The sequence below is a fragment of the Nothobranchius furzeri genome, chromosome 14 (genome assembly GCF_043380555.1).
Source record: "Nothobranchius furzeri strain GRZ-AD chromosome 14, NfurGRZ-RIMD1, whole genome shotgun sequence".
Lineage (NCBI taxonomy): Eukaryota > Metazoa > Chordata > Actinopteri > Cyprinodontiformes > Nothobranchiidae > Nothobranchius > Nothobranchius furzeri.
In genome coordinates, this window is record NC_091754.1 from 23,442,120 (window position 1) to 23,465,819 (window position 23,700).

At 40.9% G+C, this 23,700-nt stretch overlaps 1 protein-coding gene across 1 annotated transcript in view; it reads left to right on the forward strand.

Annotated features, from left to right (window-relative positions):
* LOC107389930 (anosmin-1) overlaps positions 1 to 8,535 on the forward strand; it is a 59,386-nt gene extending 50,851 nt beyond the window's left edge. Inside the window, exons 10-14 of the mRNA XM_015966351.3 lie at positions 4,059 to 4,147; positions 5,192 to 5,363; positions 5,587 to 5,807; positions 6,298 to 6,439; positions 7,981 to 8,535. Of these exons, the coding sequence (XP_015821837.1) occupies positions 4,059 to 4,147; positions 5,192 to 5,363; positions 5,587 to 5,807; positions 6,298 to 6,439; positions 7,981 to 8,039 (683 nt within the window). The 3' untranslated portion in view covers positions 8,040 to 8,535. The remainder of the gene's footprint in view (positions 1 to 4,058; positions 4,148 to 5,191; positions 5,364 to 5,586; positions 5,808 to 6,297; positions 6,440 to 7,980) is intronic.
* The last annotated feature ends 15,165 nt before the right edge of the window (positions 8,536 to 23,700 follow it).

Here is a 23,700-nt window from a genome sequence, read left to right on the forward strand (position 1 = left end):
GTTATGGTGATTTGAAATGAGTTTGTACATTTTTTTCACAATAAATTGCTTTGCAACATTCCTGACCATGAGTAAAAAAAAAAATCATATTCTTTGAGAAATGGACAAAAAATAAATAAACCAATAACCTCACCAGGGTATCGGCTCAAATGTATTTACGTATGAAGGATGGCTTGTCGGGCTAACCAATGTCCCCAACCAAAAGAAGTAGGCCAAGTAAATAGCAGAGGTGTGACCAAGTCACTGCTTTGCAAGTCATAAGTAAGTCACAAGTCTTTCCAGTCAAGTCTTGAGTCAAGTTCAAGTCAAAGACAATCAAGTCCAAGTCGAGACCAAAGTCAGTGATGTGGAAGTCCAAGTCAAGTCCAAGTAATTAACTTTGAATTTTCAAGTCATAATCAAGTCATCTGTTCAACTTCAGTTTTATGACGATGATAATAAGTGAATTCTAGAAATAAAGCCTCTTAAAGCTTCATTTATTTTAACAAACAGAATGATTAACAAGCAGAATGTGCAACAGAAACTGATTATAAACAAAGTGCTGCTGCATTTAGCAGTAAATCAAACCCAGAACAAATAATGATTTATGATTTTTGTCCATGTCGGGCCACTTTTGTGCTAAAATATCAAATATGCTCAAGTCATCATTAAGTCCACAAATGCAAGTCGATTCAATTCACATGTCACTGGCGTTCAAGTCTGAGTCAAGTCGTAAGTCTTTATAGATTTTATCAAGTCAAGTCAGAAGTCATAAAAATAATGACTCGAGTCTGACTCATGTCTAAATCGTGTAACTCGAGTCCACACCTCTGGAAAGTAGGCAACCAAAGTAGGCTTTGGAACACTGAATCCGTAAGGATCACGTTCCAGGCCTTCAGTACTCAATAGAGAAGGTTCAGTTTACAACAAAATAAGTAACGCATTAACTGATGGCTGTTTCCTGACCTGAAAAGCCCTTCGCTGCCAGCGTTTGAGTGTTTTTAATGTTTTTTGAAGAGCCACAGAACGTTGTGCTCTATGATGATGTCAATGCTAAAACTACCAAAACAAAGAGGAGACTCACCTTACGTCAGGAAGAATTCGTGTTTTTAGTGTGATCCGTTCTTTCATAATCCGTTGTTGAATTGTGATCGGCAGAAGTTTTCCGGTTTGCTCCTCACTTTTTTTACAGCAGCGGCCCAAAACGATCTCCTAACACATGGATTTTCTGCTTCCTGATCACATGTGACATAGATGGATGAAGATCAGCTTTAGAGCTGTGATGTTTATTCTCATGGTGCAGGGGCTCGTTCCGACGCCCGCCCAGGGAAAAAAATGCAAATGGCGACTTTAGTGTCACTCTGTGAAAGCACGAGGGACTGCTCTCGATATAAATTGAGGTTATTAAACGTGTTGGATTGTCTTCGTCTGATTTTTAAGGCCAAACGAGTGTGGAGCGTTACATGTAGCCAATCAGAATGCAAGGTAATCGAAATACAGTACACCGTACGCTCCTTCTCCATCATGTTTTTACTTAGGTGTTGATCATGTTTAATCTCAAGAGGTTTTGTGAGATTTCTGACCAGGTTTGTGTGTGTAGAGTGATTTTTATTGTGACATGTGTGGCCTCTCATGCTTTGAAAATCATCTGACAATTTTAAAATCCTGCCGTGTAAAGGAGATCACCAGACTAACAAAGCGTTTGATCTCTAGAGTCAGCAGAAACGTGCCAATGAGCCAAGCACGATGACTTGGAGAGCTGCATAAACCTGAATGTGTTTTGTGTTGAGTCTCAAAAACGGTGTTGACGTTAAGGTTTACAAAACGATGTTTGCATAAACCACTATGAGGGTTGCACTGTTTTTAGATGGCAGTAGTGCCTCATTCTGGCCACTCAGACAGGTTCACAGGATGTTGTTAGGTCCTCCTGAACAGAGGGAGTCTGGACACTGTTCTTTGGGGGTGGACTGGAGAAAGACAGAGACGTTTCTGCAGCAGTCACTTACACGAGTCTCAGCAGAACATGGAGGGAATAAATGTGTCTTTAGACTTAACGACAAGTCTTGGACTTATATTGTTCCCTAAACAGTAATAAATCCTAATGCAACAACATCAGCACTCCCATCTCAGATGCTCAGTCATCAAGAGTCAGACTGTGTCTGGATCCCAGAGCAGATGATCTCTTCTTCTACAGCCTCTCCGAAATGGTGACTCTCCTCTACACAGCCCAGACTATGTTCACTCCGCTCTGAGCTCGACTTTGTATTTGTGTTTCTTTTCTTTAGCCCCTTTAAGTGCTGAGTTCTGTGAAGTCTACTCCAGGTTTAGTGAGTTTATCAATAAATCTATTGATTAAAGAGCAAGTCACCCCCAAACCAACTTTTTTTGCTGATAAACGACATGAACGAGTGTCTAATCGTGCTGCAGACATGTGTAGTCAATCATTTGGAGCTTCAGTGCATTTTAGTTAAATTTTAAATATTCTGCCTAAAACTGGCAGTGTTGCGCCGTCGTCAGGTAAAAACTCTGCACTGTATTTGAATTTAAATCTGCCACCGCTATTGGCTAAGAGGTATGCTATGATGTAAACTGGTACGTTATGATGTCACAATGCCATTGTTAGCCTGTGTGTTTGTGTATTTGTTAGCAGCTCCGCCCTCTCGGTAGGCGCCCTCTCCGCCTCTGCCAGGCAACAGTATTTGTTGCAATTTTTCAAACATTAAGTGGGAGTGAAGTCTCTTGTAGGGGGTGACTTGCTCTTTAACATTTAACCATTTTTTTTCGCTGCGTTACATATTCCATTCGTGTGTGGGACCTCTTGCAGAGGTTCCATCTGGAGGCACTGATGATGCAAACAAACGTTTTCTTCAAACACCAATGAGATCAAGGCCTGCAAGATGCAAGGCCAAGCTTGAGAGGCAAAAAGAGCTGCTTGGGAAAGATGTAGGGGTTAGCTTAAGGAAGGCCCTGCAGAAAGCTGAGGCCAAACTCGTGAACTTGAAAGCCACTAATCTGACCAAAGAGATGCAAAGAAATCCTTGGAGGAAACCTCTGCTCCTCAAAGAAGGGCTGGCTTTCACATTCAGATGGTAAAACCCAGAAGCAGTAGAGTGAGAGGACCCTGCTGACGCCACACAAACGATGACAAAAGAAGCACCTGAACGTACCTGAACATCTGAAGCAGACACACCCAAGAGTGTGTGTGTTTCTACAACCAGGAGGCAATAGTTTGAACTTTATATCATGCAAAACTGACTTGACCTGCAGCAGATAAAAAGCTGTTTTCTGGTCTTCCTGGTGCTTTTGGACCACGAGGGAGTTTCCCTTCTCATTCGTTTTCATACATTGGCCATTTGCAGTCCCTATAAATATATTTATCTGGCTTTTTTAGTGTTTGCATCAGCTCTAGGTGCCTTATTGGAATAGATAGGGAGGCTCAAAGGATGTAAGGGAATTAATTAATCAATACACAAGTGTTTAGTTGATTTCATGAGCCAATTGCATGCTTTTTCATCATTTGCACGATTAAAACTATTTTCATGGCTAAATGAGAGGCTGCTTAACTATCTCCATTGTCTGGAGAGAGGTTCTTGAACATTCGAAGCACAAAGTCTGTTGCATCATTCTCACCTCTTTCAAAGTGATTTAAACTTTAAAAACAAAGCACAATGCACATGCAGCTACCTCCATAGTGGAGTCTGGATCTGCTCAACCTCCTGGTCCTCAAACTCAGTCGACCGAGACAGACAGAACTGACAGAACCGTAGACAGGAAGGCTGGGTTCTGCCAGAGGGTAAAACAAAACGCTAAAACAGGGTTACATAAGCTTATTCAGTAAGCAATTACTTGTATAATAATTATAATGCCAATAATTATTATTCACCTATGAGGACATGCTTAATAGAGACATTTGGATTGTTATGCTCCCGTTCACTTAAATTAGCTTTTGAATGCAGGGCTTGCCCTTGAAATGGAGCGTGGTTTTATTTGATTACGATTTAAGCGGAGGCTCTGAATACCGAGTAGTTTTTTTTGTAGCTATTTACCATTCCTTTGTCTCTTCCTTTCCTTTTTCTCAGACCCAACTGTGAGTCGGTACCACGTCCAGTGGATGCCCGAGTACTGCAGCCACAACGAGACCCGAGGACCGGAGAAATCGGTCACACAGGTTCGTCCCCCTGCAGGAACGCTAATGGTCCGGTCCCAAAAGCGTGGAGCTACGATTTGATCTGCAGCTGGATCCAATGCAAAGCGCACGCCTAACCTTTTGTTTGGTGCACGACAAAAGAAAAACAGCTCCACCAAGTGAACCCGAAGCCCTGTTACGTTGGACTCGCGTCGGCTGTTTTGAATACTATGAGTCAGTAATTTCGTTCAGGCATGAGGTGTGTCGGCCAATAAAAGACATTAAAACTGAGGCAACATTTCCCGGAATGAGGGTTCAGTCACCTCCAATAGCCGCAGCCTTGCTACTGCTGTTTTAGGAAGCTGCCTATGCAGACTCAGAAGGGGGTGGAGGGGTTCAGACTGATACAGGATGGCAGAGCTTGGCAATTAACACATTCTTTGGGAAGCAGCACTCCAGTTGCTAGGAAATGCAGATTTTCCATAGATCACCGGGGAGGATTCCAGACTTGTGCTTTTATGTGAGCGCAGCGCCTCATTCACTTTTAATCAAAGCTGTTTCATATCAGGGAGAATACACACCCTTTCCAGAGGGGACTGCCTATTAATGTAGGCTGTCTTTATTACCGCTAGGTCTGAATCCACTAGTCAGCGAGAATTCTTTTTTCTTTCCTCTGAGAAATGAGGAAAGTGTTTTGTGTTAAGATCAATAGATGATTACATCTTGAAATCGGCTCGCAGAGTAAAGCTGTGGCGCAGAATTTATTAGCATGGATTTACAGGACATTTCCATTTGAACACGAACCCACCGTAGTTGCTGCTCCTTGTTGAATTTCCTCTCATGTTTATGCCTCTTTTAGGAGTGATGATATAATTCAAGTAGCAGAATATCCGTCTAATCCGTACTTTGCGGGTGTTCAAAGTAGCGCTGTAATGTGGAGCATGTTTCAGAGACCTGAGTGGGAATGTGATCTGCCCCCCCCCCCCCCAAGTGCTGTGTATTTCATTATCTCCGAAGCTCCATGGGACCCGACCCGGGTGACACGTCAAAGTCATCAGCACTGAAAAAAACTGTCTCCCTGCTCAGGAGAACTACATCAACCTCCCGGGTCTGCTGTTCTCCTGCAAGTACAAAGTCACCGTTCACCTGCTGAAGTCCAAGAAACGCTCCAAGGATGAGAGCACCGCCTTCTTCACCCCATCCTGCGCCACCATCCGTAGCAAGACTCACAAGCACATCCCCTGCCCGGGGGAGGGAGGTGAGGATTCGGCAGTCTGCTGACACGTGAAGGGCATTTTCAAATCGATCCACATTAGTGAAGACACAGTAATCAGACACCTTACAGAATAATCATGACGTTGCAGAAAATCTATACAGAGAGGAAGGAAACAGGTTTTCTTGGTTAAGCAGTACTGGAGGAACGGGGTTCTATTTCCGACCGAGTCTTAATAATAGTATTAATGCCTCCTTTCTGTTTACAGCCTCAGTGCTTCCGAAGGTTTTGGCTAAGCCAGAAAACCTGACGGCTTCTTTCTCCATCAATGAGGGAAACATAAGTGGCAGCTTCCTGTGGCACGTATCCAGGGTGGCTCCTCACCAGCGAATCACAGGCTTCCAGGTCACCTGGGCTGAAATCAACACAGAGAGTCGGCAAAACAGTCTGCCCAACAGCATCATATCACAGTCCCAGATCCTGCCTCCAGTACGTCTGAAGTGGAATAAGACTAAAGCTTTTCTGTTGAATCTGCCTCTGTTAGACAGATGAAATGAACAGCTTTTAGTTTATTTAGAATTGAAGTTTTTGACTCAGGTTTGGAGCATCCCTCGGGGGTGTCGGTAATGCCGTGCAAACATGGAGCGTCTTGCTGAAAGTTTTCCTCTCCTGCCTCTTCATCTGCCTTCACATCTTCCTCTTTCACATTCCACGAGAGCTCTGAAACAAACGCTCTTTGACATAATCTGCTTCATCAACAGCACATTGTACCCATATCTGCACCTGAGCTTGTCTATAAATAAAACCGCCTACTGCACCCTTATCAGGCTGTCAGCAGCCTTATGAAAACAAAGCCTTTGTTTTCGTCTGTGGCGTCTGCACAGACAGTTATAAATCTCAGTTTTACAGCTCGTTCAAATGAAGAGTCCCGTCACGTTCGAAGGCTGGAGCTGATAACGTGTTCTCCTTCTCTTGGCAGGATCATAACTTGCTGGTGGTGTCCAACCTGCGGCCGTCCACCTACTACAGACTGGAGGTGCAGGTGATAACGACTGGAGGAGAAGGTCCTGCCACTGTCAAGACCTTCCAGACCCCAAACATATTACCGATCATACAACACCGTAAGTCAACGTGACCATTAAGCTAGGCTTAAACTTCTGTAACATGGCGGTCTAGATTACTTCTAGACATTTCTTCTGTTTTTTTCTCAGAGGGGAAAAAATCTACATCTGTTTCTCCGTCAGACTGTCGGAAAGCTGTTCTTTTTCAAACCTTTGACTGTATATAAACTGTATATTTTACACTGTGTATGGTCCAACCACATGGTTATAAGCTGTTTAGCTGACTTCAGCTCAGTGGCGAGATTCCAGAATTAAGCATTTCATATTCTGCAAAATAAGCATTTTACTGAGCATGAACAAAAGCTCTTTGTAGCCGTCGGCGTTTGGATGAGCAACTCCTCGTTTTTCTGCATCTTTGTGACAGTAAGAAAACTCAAATGTTCACAAATATATAATATTGCAGATTAAGAGATGTGAAATTTTTAGTGAAGCAAAAATATTTTAGGAATCTGCACAGATTAGCATCACCAGCTATTGGGATTTCTATGAAATGTTGAAGTGTTTGTGTGAAAGTAAAACATAACGATTATCTTACACGTTGTAGGTGGCTACCTGAGTGGCCTGTGTTTGGAGAAATAGTTTTATGGACGATGAGCTAACTTCTAGGTCAAGTGAGCAATACTCAAATATTAATTGTTGTGAAAATTTGAAGACTGGAGCCATATCGAGACAATACACAAGCCGTGGTTGGTTTGTACTTTTTGTACTAGCCTTTAGCTAATCCGTCCTTTCAGACAAAAACGCTATTTCTGCAAACAGAGGGAAGTCAGGATTCCTATTTAAATCTGGAAAGATAAAGTCCTTTCAAAATAGCCATTAAACAAAAATAGTTAGCTTAAATACCAATTTTATTGCTAATGATCAATGCAATCATTGTTACTTAAAGGTCTAGTTCAGAGTTCAGAGTAACCTTGTTTTTTTTTAAGTACAATCGGTGAGTCTAAAGCCTATTATATACATCTCCATCAGCTGGAGTGTGGACTCGCGCACATGCATTGATGGAGATGGTTTTTCTTCAGACTTCTCCATCACCTGGGGAGTGTTGCAAAGTAATTCCCAGCCAGAACAACAGAGGGCGTAGCGCTTTTCTGGGGTGTCCTGCCACCATTACAGCCATGTATTCAAGTCCAAAATAGTGCATTTACTATTGTCTTTATGTATTTCTGAGACTTTTTTTAGCACGAGCAGAGCAGTAGAAGCTAACCATTAGCATTAGCAACTCTACAACATGGCGTAAAATGTCGGGCTTGTGACATTTGTGGAGAAAACACATCAACGTTGCATTTTTTACCCAAGAAATAAGAGCAAGCTGAAGTAGTGGCCTGAGTCACCTTGGTTTAAGCCAATCAGAGGTGATACGTTTACATATCATGAATATTAATGAGTAAGGCTTGAAATGCTGCTCTGCTCCCCCAATCTTCCAACAAGCTTTATAGCCAGAGCTTCACTTATACTAAAGGTCACAACAAAGGTATTTCATGAGTGAATGAACTTTTACCAATGTGAAGTGGACTCTGACCGGTGAATATTTGTGCTTTCAGGACCCAGACTCCGGCAGCACCACTCTCATCACCAGAAGCCAACAGTAGAGAGACACTGAGTGTTCAAGTGGAGTTCAACCCAACGGGGAGGAGAACCCGCAGCTCTCTGCTCATGTCGGCCAGAGAAGGAATGTGTGGAACCAAACAGAATCACAGCGCACCAGACCATGAAGTGACCACCACCACCACTACCACCTTACCCCCACCCTTATTCCTCTTCTCTAGACTCTAGAACTCCTTCCTCGCCGCTCTCTCACGACTTATTGAACTGGTTGCCGTGTCCGATGCAGCACAACCCCCTCCCAGCTCATCCCAGACTTAAACAGGAAATTATCAAATTTCCCATTGAATGAGATCCGAGTACTCCCAACATTTGTGGCACAATTGAAAGTCCTTTGATTGGATTTGGCAAATGCTTGGCTGAAAGAAACCCAGCTACTTTTGATTGAAGAGGGCTGGATGGTAGGAAATGCCAGGACATTTGTTTATTGATGAAAAAAAGAAAAGTAGAAAACCATTCTATTTATTTTGTGTTACCCATTAAAGAGGCGCTTAGACACACACTCCGTACTGATGTAACTAAAGTCATTATTGTCTAACCCAGAAATTTTCATGTAGTATGTTGCATGTATTACATTTGATTTTAGAGCTGTAAATTAAGTACTTGCTTCAAATTGAAAGCTCGTAATGGTTTTGCATGACAACCGTTAGCATCTGTTGGCATGAAATGACGTCCGTGTTACCTCTTTTCAATATCTTAGCAATATTTCCTTAACAAATTAACAAAAAATTATATTGGAAGTAATATGTCATGTTCATTAATAAAATTATAACTTGTGTGGAGATGAATTGTACATGTTCTTGGCTGTAGAGATATTTGTCCTGGAACAGTCAGTGAATGTCTATATTTATTTATGTGTGTATTACAGAGTTTGGTTTTGGTGTGTGTGTGTGTGTGTGTGTGTGTGTGTGTGTGTGTGTGTGTGTGTGTGTGTGTGTGTGTGTGTGTGTGTGTGTGTGTGTGTGTGTGTGTCGTAGTCTCAGATTTTTAATCCAGGAGGAAAAAAAGGAAAAAAAAAATCTTGTAAAGACATTTTGTAAAAATTGAATTGTAAATAGAGTCTTATGTTATTTTTCCATGCTAGAAACTGTACAAACTGCTAAGTAATAAATCAATCCTTAACCTGTGCCCTTTGCTGCTTTTCTGATTGAGAACTAAACACTCCTGCTTTTCCTCCAAACGCTCAGCCGTTTGGCAATTACTGATGCTTTTTTTGGCTGTGAAATTCATCATGGCAGACTGTGTGTAGCACATTCAGCAATTGATCCAGGAGCCTAAGAGACACGATGCTCTACAAATCCAAATAAACAGGTCATCAGCCTGAGTGGATTCACCACTGCTGAGACTCGTCAACATAATGCCTTTAAAAGCACTCGGGTGCTTTTTAACCCTCATAAAGTGACAATTGAGAATGTTTACACAGAAAAAAAATGCAACAGCGTCACTGTGTGAGTTAGAAACAAATTGGTGTTTAGAGTGATGCAGAGAATATCTAATCGTGTAGCTGGGCTCCACTGTTCTCTTGGAAGTTCCTACTTTTGTTGGAGGATTTCTTAGTGTCAAAATCTCATTGAGTTGTGATTGCTGGCATTTAGTATGAAGCACACATATTACTAATAATGAAAAAAGCAACATTTTCATTTGAATTTGTACATCTGACAGTTTGACATGTCAAAACTGAAAATAAGTCGCAACAACAATGCTATTTTGCAGATATTGTGCATGTAATTTGGTCCCCAAGTACCTTAATTATTTTCAAATTTGCAACTTTCTCAATGCCATATTCTCATTTTAGTCAATAATCAATGAAAACTTTGATTCATTGTTCCCCAACCACACCCAAAACACAATAATTACACTTTCTGGCTCACGGAAAACAAATTGAGAAGGGTTCCAGATTGGTTCTAGACACCCACAACAGCTCAGCAGATATCTTGAGGGGAATGAGTTCCCGCGTGATGTTCCAAAGTTTTGTGGCACGAAAGCAAGACCCTGTGGTTCACCCAAGGACACCGATAATTCATGAGAAGGTTTCAAGACACTAGAAACTCCCCGGTGAATGCTGTGGAAACCAACAGTCATAGCCCAGTGAGATCCTGGCTTTTAAGAAGAGAAAAGTAACCTAGTCGCCATTTTTTCATCTTTGTCACTCAGCAATAACCAAACTATCACAATTTACAATGTTAGCACGAGGTGTCCAGGTTTTTAATGTATCATAAGGATTCCAAAATTCAATCCCATGTCCCATTTGATGTATGATTTAATAAAAAGTTAAACATTATTATTACTTTAATACTGATTTATTTATTTCATAGTATTTAATAACCTCTATCCCTCAAAATGCAATAATAATAAAAAGCAAAAACCTTTTTATTCACTGGTTTATTTTTGGTGCTGAAGTTAAAAGGTCTAAACTCAACTGAAAAAATGTAAAACACAAACCAGATCTCAGATCTCTGTGTGTGTGTGTGTGTGTGTGTGTGTGTGTGTGTGTGGGGGGGGGGGGGGGGGGGGTCTCAAAAGGCCACGGAGAAGACCTGGAACTGGGCCTGTTCTGCAGAATAACATCAGGCAGATTGCTGAAACAAACTTGGACCTTTAAAACAAGACATTGATCTAAAACATGTGACCTGAGCAGTAAAATGATGATTTATTAACAGTGATATCAGCGTTTTTAAAAAGACCTGGTCAGTGAGTCCAGACCTGAATTCCATCCAGAATCAGTGGAGAGAATTAAGGTAAAGGACGCCAATTCTGACCTCACAGGAATTGGCAATTAGCTTTTGTTATTATTACTGGCAATTATAAGAAACATGACTGGTGTGATGAAACTCATACTGTTATTGGAATCCTTCAATTCAAATAATATTCATTATAAATCAAAGAAGTACAACTGATTACAAATTTACTGTGAATGACATGAGCTTGATAATTATAACATTATTTGAGTTTACCGGAAGCTTCTGATGTTGTGCAGTGAAAAATAACACTTAAAACTTCAAATGGCTTTTTTTTCCCCCAGCAGGTGTGAAGAAACACAAAAACGGCATGTTTGCAAACGACACCTCCCATATTCCCAAATCTCTGGTTGAAGTGTGCGCTCATCTCTGTTTTGACAAATTATCTAAGCCCCAGAATTAATTTACCGCTCACTTCTCAGGCATGTTGTTTACGTACAGTTCTATTATGTCGTGAGAGATTAGTTCCTCGGTTTGTGCACGCTAATCCGTCTTTCTTTTCATGAAGCAGAGGCACTGTTTAGCAAAAGGCTCCTTTTTGTGGTATTAGCCAACCCAGCCCTTCTCCTTTTCAGGCTGTCCTAGTCTTCTCTCTCCACACACACACAAAAATGGCATTGCCCTTAAGTGTGAAAACCCCAAAACAAAAGGACCTCCAGCTTCCTTTGAGCCAAGTTACAAGATGTCCAAGTCTCAGAGGGTATAAAGGAAGAGGAGAGAAAAAGCAACAACTAAATAATAGTCTGGTTGTCAGTACAAAAGCGCCGTCTCTGGTGATACAGCGTCTGTGAGGGCTTGTGCACTTTGCATGACATTATGTCCTTGTTGTGCGATTTCGGCAGAGGGATACTGCTTTCAAATCCAAACAAATATGTCTGAAAACAATGTTCATTTGGCTTTCAGAATAATTCTCAGTCAGTTAAATATTTACCCATATTTTAGTTGATATTAGAAACTAATTTATTAACGAGGGCACAGCAGATTGTTTCTGCTAAACACAAAAATAAACAGTTTTGCCCCAAGTATTGAAATTTCCTCTGAACTGATGGATAATGTAGATATTATAAAGGGCTCTGGGAAAAGTTGGCATTGTGCGGTCATTTTGGCAAATATATAATTTGTTGCTAATTTGCTCTAAACCCAAAAATTTTATGAGTGGTATTATATTTATGATAGTGTTTATAAAGTAAAATACGTATAAAGTAACATTTGAATGAATTGCAAAGGGATTTAAAAAAAAAATCATCCGACCACAAAAGGAGTCGAACAAGAGTCAACATCGGGAGTTTTCTGAATCACCAGAGCTCAGAGGCAAATGAGGATGCAGATCTAACGATCATCCTAGTGCGCTTGCAGTGGCGTGTCAAGACCTTTTAAAATGGGGTGGCCCAGATGGGTGTTTTTATTTGTTTATTTTTTTTTTGGATGAGGGACAAATTATATAACCCCATGCCTTTGGTTGACAATGTAAAGTCAATTTAAATAGAACTCAGTGTATCAGATATCAGGGATGGCATGTGCTAACCTAGGTCACTCCCTGGACACGCCCCTGTGCGCTTGTAAGCACAACTTTAAAAGTTAAAGTTAAAGTCCCATTAGTTGTCAGACACACACTGGTGTGTGTGCAAAATTTGCTCTCCGCATTTGACCCATCCCCTGGGGGAGCGGTGAGCTGCAGACACAGCCGCGCTCGGGAACCATTTGGTGGTTTAACCCCCCCAATCCAACCCCTTAATGCTGAGTGTCAAGCAGGGAGGCACTGGGTCCCATTTTTTCAAAGTCTTTGGTATGACTCAACCAGGAATCGAACCCTGATCTCCCAGTCTCAGGGCGGACACTGTACCACTAGGCCACTGAGCTGGTTACAGCTTTGCCTGGGTTTGTAGTTATTTCTAAACATGATTATCAGGCGGTGGAGATTGCGTCTCGTTTCGTCACTGATTATACACTCATGCTAAGACCCACAGCTCTCTTCTTACCAGACAAACGCTCACCCCTTCCTTCCACTGCTCGTCAAAGCGTTGCAAAATTGCCGCGAAGCGTACTACAAGGCAATTAGCCGGCATTATAGTGGATAAGTTCCTTTCCACCAGCAGTGAAGTGCGACGTTTTGCATTCACCCCAGAAGCGAGGGCACGCTATCATTACATTTTGAGTCTATTTTACTACGTGATACACCTCCAAAACATGTCAAACTCTGCAGTTTAGATCGAGCCCAACAGGAAGTCAAACACAAAAGCAGTGCAGAACGTCCGGAAACCTTCAAAATAAAGGTCACTTACAGCATACTATTCCTGTGAACTTATGTGACCGATGTAAACAGAATAGAAAGTAACTCACAGACATCTTTTTATGTGTGCAGCTGTCTTTCTTCTTGTTTATTATTGTGTGTGAACGTCTGAAATCCAGTGTGGTAAAAATGGAAACGCGGTAAAGTGTGCTGCTTCTGGGATGTGCCTGAAAACTGCCATGTCGCAGCTGGTTTGAAACACACACAGCCGCTCCGCCGCTGATGCTTTCAGTGTGAAACTGTGGTAAGCAGCGCTGCCGGCCAGGGTCCAGTCAGCTAGACGTTTGTAGCTTGTAGAGTAGCGTACTGTCTGTGATCACCCAGCGCTCTGAATACGCGTTTGGGTTTGCTGACACTCCTTTGCCTTTCCCTGTGGTCACATGATCCCTCCTCTCAGCATATTATTAACCAGGAAGTAGCTAGTGGACTTGCTAGCGCAATGTGCTTCCAGCACACGATTCCTGCCTGTATTAGATCGTGAACAGAGTTGATTTGTTTGGTTTAGCGATGAACCGCTCTTGTGAAAACAAATGAAGGCTGAGTTTCCTCTCTTCATTTCAGCAGTTGGATTAAAGTGTTACAAAGACGAATGCACAGTAAGCAGGAGCGTTTCAGTTTCGATTTTACGACAGTGAATTAACAACAAACTCCATGAGGTGCTTAAAGCAAGCCAAAACTGGAGAGTGGATTTAAATTTAAGTAGTTTTTATGATGAAAGCAATTTATATTGTCTTGCTCAGACTAGCCGTTAGCTCATCAATCAGCTCAGAAAAAAACTTTATTCCAAATCAAGGTTTTTCAATGAGCTATCAGCAAAAATTAGGATACTATTTCCTCATAATATTTCTACTGAATTCCACTTAAACTGTTCAAAGCAGTTGAGTCGATCAACGAGGGCTTATTTATCAACCCAAACCATGTTTATTATTCACAACCCTTGATGTAGCAGCTGAAACTTCACTCCCAGAAGCTAGCTGGAATTCTGCTTTTGAAGATCTGACTTTGAAACATCAGGCAAAAAAATAAAAAATAAAACTTTACTTTCATCTTTTGAGATGACACCAGTAGTAACCTGGATGATTTGAAAGGTCCAAATTTCACTTGCTTGCATGTTTCAGGTCAGTGAGATCATCGAGCGGTGCCGGGCACTCGCTCCAAATGATTACCACATGGACTCCTGCCCTGCTACTCCCTTCAGTGTGATGAGGTGGAATATATTGTCTGTGAGGCTGATGAAAAATAACCAGTGTGTGTTTGCCCCCTCCAACCCATCCCCCACTCGGAGGAGCAACGTTGCTTTAATGCTGTGGTATGGTGAGAAATCTGACCTTGCCCCGGGCCGTGGCATGTTTCTGGTTAGGCTCTGGTGCGTGGGACCAGGCGAGGGGACACATGAAAGGATCTCTCTGTCAGTCTGCAGAGATGTTCAGCCTAAGTCTAATGAAGACCAGAGCACACGGATGGACCTGAGAACATGCATGCCACACGTTATACGAGCACGAGAGCTAACACTGCTGACAAGCACAGCATTCCTTTCCTGCTCTCTAAAGGCTGGCGAAGGGCAGAGCGCGACAAGCGTGTCAGTGGGGTGATTAAAAAGCTGTTTCACCAAGACGGTGCAATAAAACTGCAAACTCCTCCAAACGCTCACAGACTTGTCTCCTCTGGTTTTTGCTCTACCAATCTTTTCATTTGGTGCTCATGGTGGGGCCATGAGCTGGTATCACATTTGTTTGTTTTTCACATTAAAAAAACAATTAATAAAATCCATCACAACACAACATAATAACACTATGTAACAATTACAATGCTCCAGTATCCTAACCCTAATCCTAGCCCCAAAATGGAAATAAATCAGTCAGTTTTACAGATATTTAGCTAAAATTTCACGACAGTCCTTTGGAATTTATACCCTGAATGCTAACATGTGTAGCAAAATCCCACGATTTTAAACGCCCTTCAAAATAAATATACATTATTGATTATTACACTTGATTTAAATGAACAAACAACAGCATGAGCTTGTCCTAAAGTTCAGGAGAACCTTTTTTAATGACCTATTAATTCTAATCCGAGGCACTGATGCAGGAAAACATCTAAAACAGCAGTTTCCAGGAGAAGGTTGTCTTAGATTATGACTCGGTTTGAAGCGAAACAAGTGTGTTTTTTTTTTTTTTTGCAGTTTGGTTCAGAGAAGTCCAACGTGTTTGTGTTTACAGAGAAAGCGTCACCTTATCTAGAACCCTCTTTCCAAACCAAACATCCCTCTCCAGAAGTGAGGAGATCAGGCGAGAGCGTTCCATCCATCTGACTAATAGCTGTTTTTAATCCCCTCTGATTACCGCTAATCCTCTTTATGCTCCTTCCTGAGAATAAACACATGTTGACCCGAATGACCCGCTCCTAATTAATGAAGTTAGGAAGTTTGCTGCTGGAATCTTTCAAACGCACCCAACACCAGACTTACAGCAGCTCAACGCTTAATTTTTAAGTTTAAAGGAGATAAAAAAAAAAACTAAATAAAAAACAGAACAGCTGGCATGTTTAAATTGGCCTCGTGAGCTGGTGACAGCTTTCAAGAACACAAGTCATCCCTTCGAACTCGACCAGCAGTGAAGGGAAACTTGTGTTCTTTGTGTGCGGGGGTCGGTAGCTGAGGCCTTCGAGGGAAGGCAGAGTTGAAAGGTCAGCTGCACCCAGGAGGACGGACGGCAGCGTGAGGCCAGGACGCGGGCTCGGGGACAAGGAAGAAGGTCAGGGGTTGAGTTCAGACGGAATCCACACAGAGGATGTTGAAAAAAGCGATCGTCACGGGAGAACAGAGCCTCCTCGAGGCAAACGCACCTCCCTGAGGATGAGCTTTAATGCAAAAGTGGGACTAAAACAGTGCATTTTAAATCCAGTTTGTCACAGTAAAAAATGAAAATCATCACAGCAAAAACTACGCCTCATCACCTCAATTTTCGCTCAAAACAAGCGTGAGTGACAGAAAAGAGAGCAGTGAAACAACGTGTTAGAGGAACATAAAATTCACACTTTATTCAGCAGGCTTTATTTTTTTAATAACAAACAAACATCTGGTTCTTCAGATCCAACACAAGTATGCTCCGTCTCCTTCTTGATGGCTCCAGACAAGAAAAAAAAAAGAAAAGTAAAAGGCATCTGTCTTTAGGGCTTTGTCTTCACATGGAGGAGCAGCAAAGAGAACATGTGCTTCATACCTCGCATGATAAATGTGTGTGTGTGTGTGTGTGTGTGTGTGTTTCTCCCGAAGATGGCATCAAAGTTTCATTAGGGCTCTGAATCAAAGCGGGATGCATTTCAATGTTTCTGTTAAATCATAAATTAGAAATGTGCTGTGAAGGGAGCATGAAATTGATTACACTGTAAAAGAACAGCTTATATCAGCAATCACTGGGTACAAAGGCTGAAGCTGCTCCCAAAATAAATCAATGCCAGGATAAACAGGTTTTTTTATTTTATTTTCTAAAGAGATCTAAATATATTTAAAATAGAAAAAATAGCAAGCACATGGCTCATAAACCACAGTGTTTACATAATAAAGGCCTCTCATCTGTGTGCGTGTGTGTGTGTGTGTGTGTGTGTGTGTGTGTGTGTGTGTGTGTGTGTGTGTGTGTGCTCCAAGGCTAAGAGCTCATTTCCACCCTGATGATCACAGGCACCATTGATTGTAGTGCTGACTAGAATGTTAGTTCAGCCTGTGGCACACGGAGGAATCTGGACACATTCAGGGTTTGAACTTTGTTTAGAGCCCGTATGAAGCCGATGTCGCAGGCAGCTGGCTCACATTAGGAAAATAAAATGCCAAATAGCGTAACCCGCCTGGTTAGTCAGCCGCTGGTGACCTGCTGGTTCTGGACACTTCGGTTCATGTTGTAAAAATGTAATCATTCTAAATATACACTCAGATGTAAATCTGGTTCAGATGTACACGTCGTTTTCACAAAGTACTTGTTTTTGGAGCATTTTGTGCGCCTCGTGTTGCAATGACCTTGTTTGCATTCAGATTTTTCAAATCTAGTAAACATTTTATTTGTGGCTCCCAGTGATCAGAAACCAGTCCTTTCTGGGGTCGTGTTGCATACCAGAATATTGTTTCATAAGCATATTGCAATGGGGGAAAATAAGTAGCCCTTGATAAGATGAAGTTCCAGGTAAACACAAACATGAAACATAAATGAAAACAGTTGTATGCAAGAAAAATGATTTTCTGCTAAATTACAAAAGTTCAGCTTCCACCCAATCCTCATTTCACAAGAAAAGTCCTTTTCTTCTGTTGCCAGTCCTGTTTTCGGATTTTTTTTCTAACACCTACTGTTTAAGAGGAGGTTTTACGGTAGCGGCCACTTAATACACATATTACGGTAGTTTGTCTCTGGAGTCAGAGAAGATTGCTGTTTTGCTGTTAGCTTGTTACATTTCTGAACAACTCATTAAAGGAAATAAAATGCCACAATTAACTCAATATTCACTTCACACATCCATTTCACTGTAATATTGAAATGTTGGGCATTAAAAAAGTATCTTAAGATATTTTTAGGGCCGACTGTTTGCTTCTTAATCACTGTTAGCATTGTTAGCTAAGCGTTAGCCTCTAGAGTAAAACAAAATGACTTCTGGATCGCACTCGTTTACTGGCTTTGGTTCTTTAAACAACTCTGTAGCCTTTTGCCTGCTGTTGGCAAATTACAAATACTGGTGCTGCAGTGTTAGCTCGGCGTCTCGAACCCCTTGCCAACTCATCGATTGTAAACAAAGACTATGTCCCTCTTTGACCATTTTGAAAGGAGAAAACCTGGCAACCCCCCTAGGCAGCTGAGAAGGAAATCTGTTTCGGTGTAACCTTCCGACCAACATGATTAAGACATTAGGTTGTTTTGTGAATATTTCACTGTAAATTCTTACATATTGTCCCTTTAAGAACATCGATTGCTATAATAGATAATCCTCACAGATATTCCTACTGTGTGTGGTTAAGAGCGCATAAATCAGTGCTTTCAAACGTGTTGGATCGTCTTGGTGTGATTATTGGGGTCAAACATGCAAACTGTTGATGTAAAGTGACAGAAGTACAGTTTAAGCTCCTCCTCGGCCAAGTTGGCTTACTCAAAAGTCACACGTGATTTCATGGGGTTTCCCATCTGAGCAGGGAATGTTCATATGTGAAATTGGTTCATGTGTAGTTTTTACTGTGTTGCTGCACACCACACACACTTTAGGACCAAAACTGGTATATCTGTGACATTTTATCCCCACATGTGTGATCTCTCATTTTTTCTAAATGATTTGATCATTTAATATTCTGGTCGTTCGAACTGGACTTAACATGCAGGTTTTCTTAATGTCGGAACAAACTTTAAAAAACAAGATCACTCAAATTTCACCCATTAAAACCACTGTCGGGCAGTGTTTGTCAGGATCCTTCTCCCCCTGACTGTTGTCCTGTCTTCCATCGTTAGGCGTTTATTGGACTCACCTGGGCCTTGTTATCCTACCCACCTGATTCCTGATTACCCTCTTGTATTTAAACCTTCTGTTTGTTTCAGATCCTCATCGTCTTCCTGCTGTATCGTCCTACCTGCCATTATTCATATTAAACAGTTCTTTATCCTGCCAGTCTGCTTCCTGTTTCTTTTCACCTGCATTTAGGCCCCGTTGCAGTTGCAAACACCACCAAACTTGTCAGTGTTAATTTTGGCAAGACATTAAAACTTAGTTTTAGTCTTTAAAAATTATTTTAATTTTACTTCTGACCTCTCCTGCCCCGCTTGCTGCTAACACTGTAACACTTTTAAAACCAGGAGAAACCCCGGATGTGTACTCACCAAACAAATACCTTTCAGATGGTCGTATTTAATGCTTTTTCTTCCAGCCGTGGACATTTTCTCTCTTTAGTCACAACTACCGGCATAAATATCAATATGACGTCTGGTTACTGCTAGCTTTTTCCAACAGCGGCCGGCTCCAGACTCTGACTCCAGCCTAGCCGGTTCCATTTGCTGATTGGTTCTTTTTTTCTGGTCTCCCATCGTTTCTGTTTTCTTATTAGATTTTTGTTTGTCAATTTTCTTTCTCGTTTCTCATTTGTTTGTTTTGGTTCGCAAAAATGAATTTGTCACAAAAAAAATAAAAAAAATAAAAAATGAAAATATTTCGTCACTGCTGACAGAACATAATCTGTTCTGATGGTCTAAAGACAGACTGGTCTCAAAGACTTAAATGTGAAAATACGCGCTTGAAAAATGATGATTTTATAAAATTATTAATGATGCATAGAAAATTATTAATGATGCATGGAACGGCACTGTTGGCGTTCTATAAACTCTACCTTTGCGCACTCAAATGACCACAACGAAATGCTTTTGGCAGAGTTCAGCGTCCTGAATAATTACCAGAAATGCCTGTTAGCAAACATTTGATGCAGGAGGGGTGAGCAGCATTCAACCTGTGCAGGATGCATCAGAAAAACAAAGCAGAGCTGCAACATCCTGATCATAAATCCAAACGCCCGTTTGCAACACAAACACTTCCGCTTGTTTGGAGGTGTTGAGTAGAGCGGAGATTTAGGTGACCACAGGGAACGGTGTGATTCAGTGTCAGGACAGGCCGAGCTGTGCCCATGCAGCCTGTAACATGTTTATGACACTCAGGAGGTGCAGGAGAAACAGATGGTTTACATGTTAGGAGCAGAGTTTAACGGGATGATCTCTTTTTCCACGCTTTGGTGCTAAGTGCTTTCTAACAACGTCCGCCTTTGGGATAAACGACACTATCAGCGATTTATCTGATGCATTCTGGGACAATCTGGATTGTCTTGATGTGAAAAAAAAACCTAATGCTAACATCTGATGCCAAAAGCAACACATTTAGTGGTTTTAATTGCTTCGTGTCTTTCAGGAACCTGACACATTTGGCAAAACACCCAGAAAAACAGAACAACTAAAAGATCATTGACCTGCAGTTAAAATGTGAACACGATGTCTCAACAGTTCCTTCTATAGTCTCATAAAAATATCACTGCTCATCTGATTTGTACGCCATGTGCAATGATATCCCTGAACTTTCTGGGATCATCTATTCTCATCTTCAAAATCCTTTTATGCAAAAGTTTCAGAGACAATGAAATATCCTGCAAATCTGATTGAAAACAGCCGCCGTTATGCCCAGAACTCAGCAATCTCTCAGACTTATGTCATTCTGCTTTTTAAAACAGTTTGAAACTTCACAGTAATTTGATTAAAATGGATTGATGGCCTTGTGAGTTACTGTCAGTGCGCCAGTGGGAAAAAGAGTGTTTCTGATTTCTCTGGAGGAGATTCCTTCACCTCCCCAGCACTTCTTTTCATACGAGGGCAGCGGCTTTCATCCGCTCCTTTGAGCTACGGCTCCTAATGCGTTGCAGATTCCTCTCGGCTCTGAAAAATCTTTCACCGTCATCTTTTTTAGTGGGTGTCTGCACTGCATTTCAATTAATCTTGTGTGAAACCAAGCTCATTTCTCTGCCATTTCTCAACACAACACCCACAATTAGTAAATGAAATAGACTTTTTAGCCCTTGGATCGAAAAAAAAATGTTTCATTTCTGAACTCGCTGCATTACAAATGATACAATTAAGAAGAAAATTAAACATATTTGTGTTTAACTGTGCTTATTTTGCACAGCTTGATTAGAGAAATCAGTGGCCAAATCAAAACATGCACAACAGAAAAGGATCCTCTCAACTTGCTGAAAGTTGCATAACATCAACACAATTGTCCCATGTGTGAAAAGTCAACAATGACATAAAGACTTGAGTCACTTTAAACAAAAAAACACAAATTCAGTTCATCTCTGATCTTTTGCACAGAGAAAAATTATATTATTGTGCTATTAAAGACCTTAAATTCAAATTAGCCTTTTTTTCTTAAACAAACTATAGTAGCTAACCTCTTCTGGTTTCATATTTCATTCAGATCTGACAGCAAAAAAGCTGCTGATCTTCTCATCTACATTTGAAGGCAGTTGAAGACATTTCTGAACACAAATGGGGAGTAAAACCTCCGTTTCTGCCACTTTTGAAGGGAACAAACTACAATTCACTCTCACAGTGTTGAGTTTCACAACCTAAAGAACATCTTTAAACAGCAGCAACCTCCATCAGATGTTTCCTGCCTTCACTCTTGAGACTTTCACAACAACCAGGAGGAATTTTGGACTGTTGTTTCCAATAAATGTGATTGAACTCATCTGTTTTTCTGGGATGTTTTGATGGATATCTTCAGTTCAAAGGTCCCGTATCATGCTCTTTTACACCTTTCAGAGCAAAGATAGGTCCAATATATGATAACATATTACTGTTGGCACTTTGAGATGTAATGTTTAAAGAAACATAAGCTATTTTCATGAGCCATTCCTTCAACCAGGAAGTAAGATGCTGGGATTTGATGAAACCACTTCTCTACCCGTGTGAATTCCACAATAGTACACAGCTGCAGACCCAGAGACCACAGATTCACGTCGACATGCTTCACTCCTCCCCCTTCAGAAAATTCTCATGAAGAAATAACAATATAACATGGTCAAAAACTCAAAAACAAGGATTGTACATCATATAGGACCTTTAAGTCATCCCTCCCTTAGACATGGGAGGGTTTTTTATTCTTCTTGGAATAAAAAAAATCATTTAAGTCGATGACTACAGTTTTGGGGGTTAGCTGTTATCTATATTTTATTCACGCTGGTCTGAGTAACACATGTTGCTCCCCTGTACCCTTAACATGTCATAGAATATCAATTTAATTTATTTAATTTCATATTCTTTGCCACAGAGCTTCACTTTTGTCTCTACACTGCAAAAATGAAAAAATCTAAAGTTATTTTTATTTGTTAGTTGTAAGAATTCTAGTCAAGAAACCTTTGCTTATCCCACTGGCAGATTTTTCCAAGAAAACTTGGATCAGACTTAAGAATATTTACCTTATTTCAAGAAGTGTTGTTTTGCAGATAAGACATTTTATTTCTTTTTAGACTAAAAATAAGAAAAATTGTCTAAAAACAAGAATTTACTTTTCTGAACATCAATTTTGTTTCCTGAATCTGTTTATTTATTGATTTATTTTATGTTTTTTATTCAGACAATCTGGATTTAAATATGTACAAATGTTGTCTATCATTTTGAAAAAAAGCCTTCCTATAAGAAAAGTTGGAAACAATTTTTGTCGAGTTTGCTCCTTAGTCTGACCCGGCATGACTCAGCAGCTGTTTCTAGTCTGAGTTAACCCTCAATAAACTCATATGACTGAATGACATCTATAAAATATATCAAACATCCCCAGAGATGAAAGTTAATCCTAAATAGAGGCTCGTTTTTTCTTTCTCATCTGGAGCTTTTCCAACAAAACCAGTTCCAGGGCGAATACTTGCTAGGGACCAATTTCTTTACTTTCCTGGGCCAGAGCGGTGATCATCCATCAAGGTTGTTTATGAAGTTAATTAAACTATCCATCAGGTGATTCACTTTTCTTTTTAATATTTGAAAGAAATTAAACTTTTCCATCAATGCAGCCACTGAGGATGCACATATCTCACCCATGGCGTCGTGAAATTGATTGTTGCGTTTCACATTTTACAAGTCAAACAGAAATATGTGAGGATTTCTGCAGATGTTTAGCTGTTACCTTTGGAGTTTCTCCCCTTTTTTGGAGAGAGAACTTGATGTTTTTGGTGTAAACCCTGCAGGACATTCCAAGAATTTCTGATTTTATGAAATCATGAAGTACTGAACAACTCAGAAATCCTCTAAAAAGCATCTATTAGATTTGAACTGTTTTTCTTTATAGTTACATAAACTGAGCTAGACAGAACAGTTTGCATGTTTTGAGGAATCCAAATAGTTCATAAATGTCTTCAGCTCTCAGGAAAGCTGAACAAAGAAGCGGGCCTCCCAAAACATCCAACTTTTCCTTTAATCAGTGGGTTTAATACAATATTCATCTGGTCAGCCCTCCCTTCTCTGCATGCATGTAATCCCTCTACAGATTTTTCATGTTAAGAAGACTGAATCAACAGTTTGCTGCAGGACATGACACTCCGATCCTTGATTAACCCAATTAGTATGACCAGCTCAAGAGCAGGAAGCCACAGTGCATTAAGATAATACAAAAAGCAAACATTTTATTAACCGACGACTGCATCGTTCGTTGTAAAACCCCCTCTAGCAGTCCTCGAGGCCTCAGATGTGCAGACTGGTGCTTCCCGCCAACAATAGCACTCCAGCTGATGTGTCTGGTTCTTATTACTGGGAGATAGATTTGTGTCAAGCACAGCCCCTCTGCAGGCTGAACCACTTGTTGAAAAAGATCGTGCGACTATTGTGCAATCGGCGGCTGACAGAGACGTCAAGGCGTAATAAATGGCACACCTTCGATCAACTGATCTTCTGCCAGCGTGAGTCATCTGTCTCTCATGGCAGAGATCTGATAGCAGGCCTTTGAACAGGAGTTCAGATATGCTGTTTTTTGTTCTTGTAACTTATTTTTCTCAAAAAGTTTTTTTTAAATTGTGTGATTATCAGATTCCATCAATTCTTAGATGAAAAAAAGACCCAGTCAGCCTCTGGTATCACATTCAC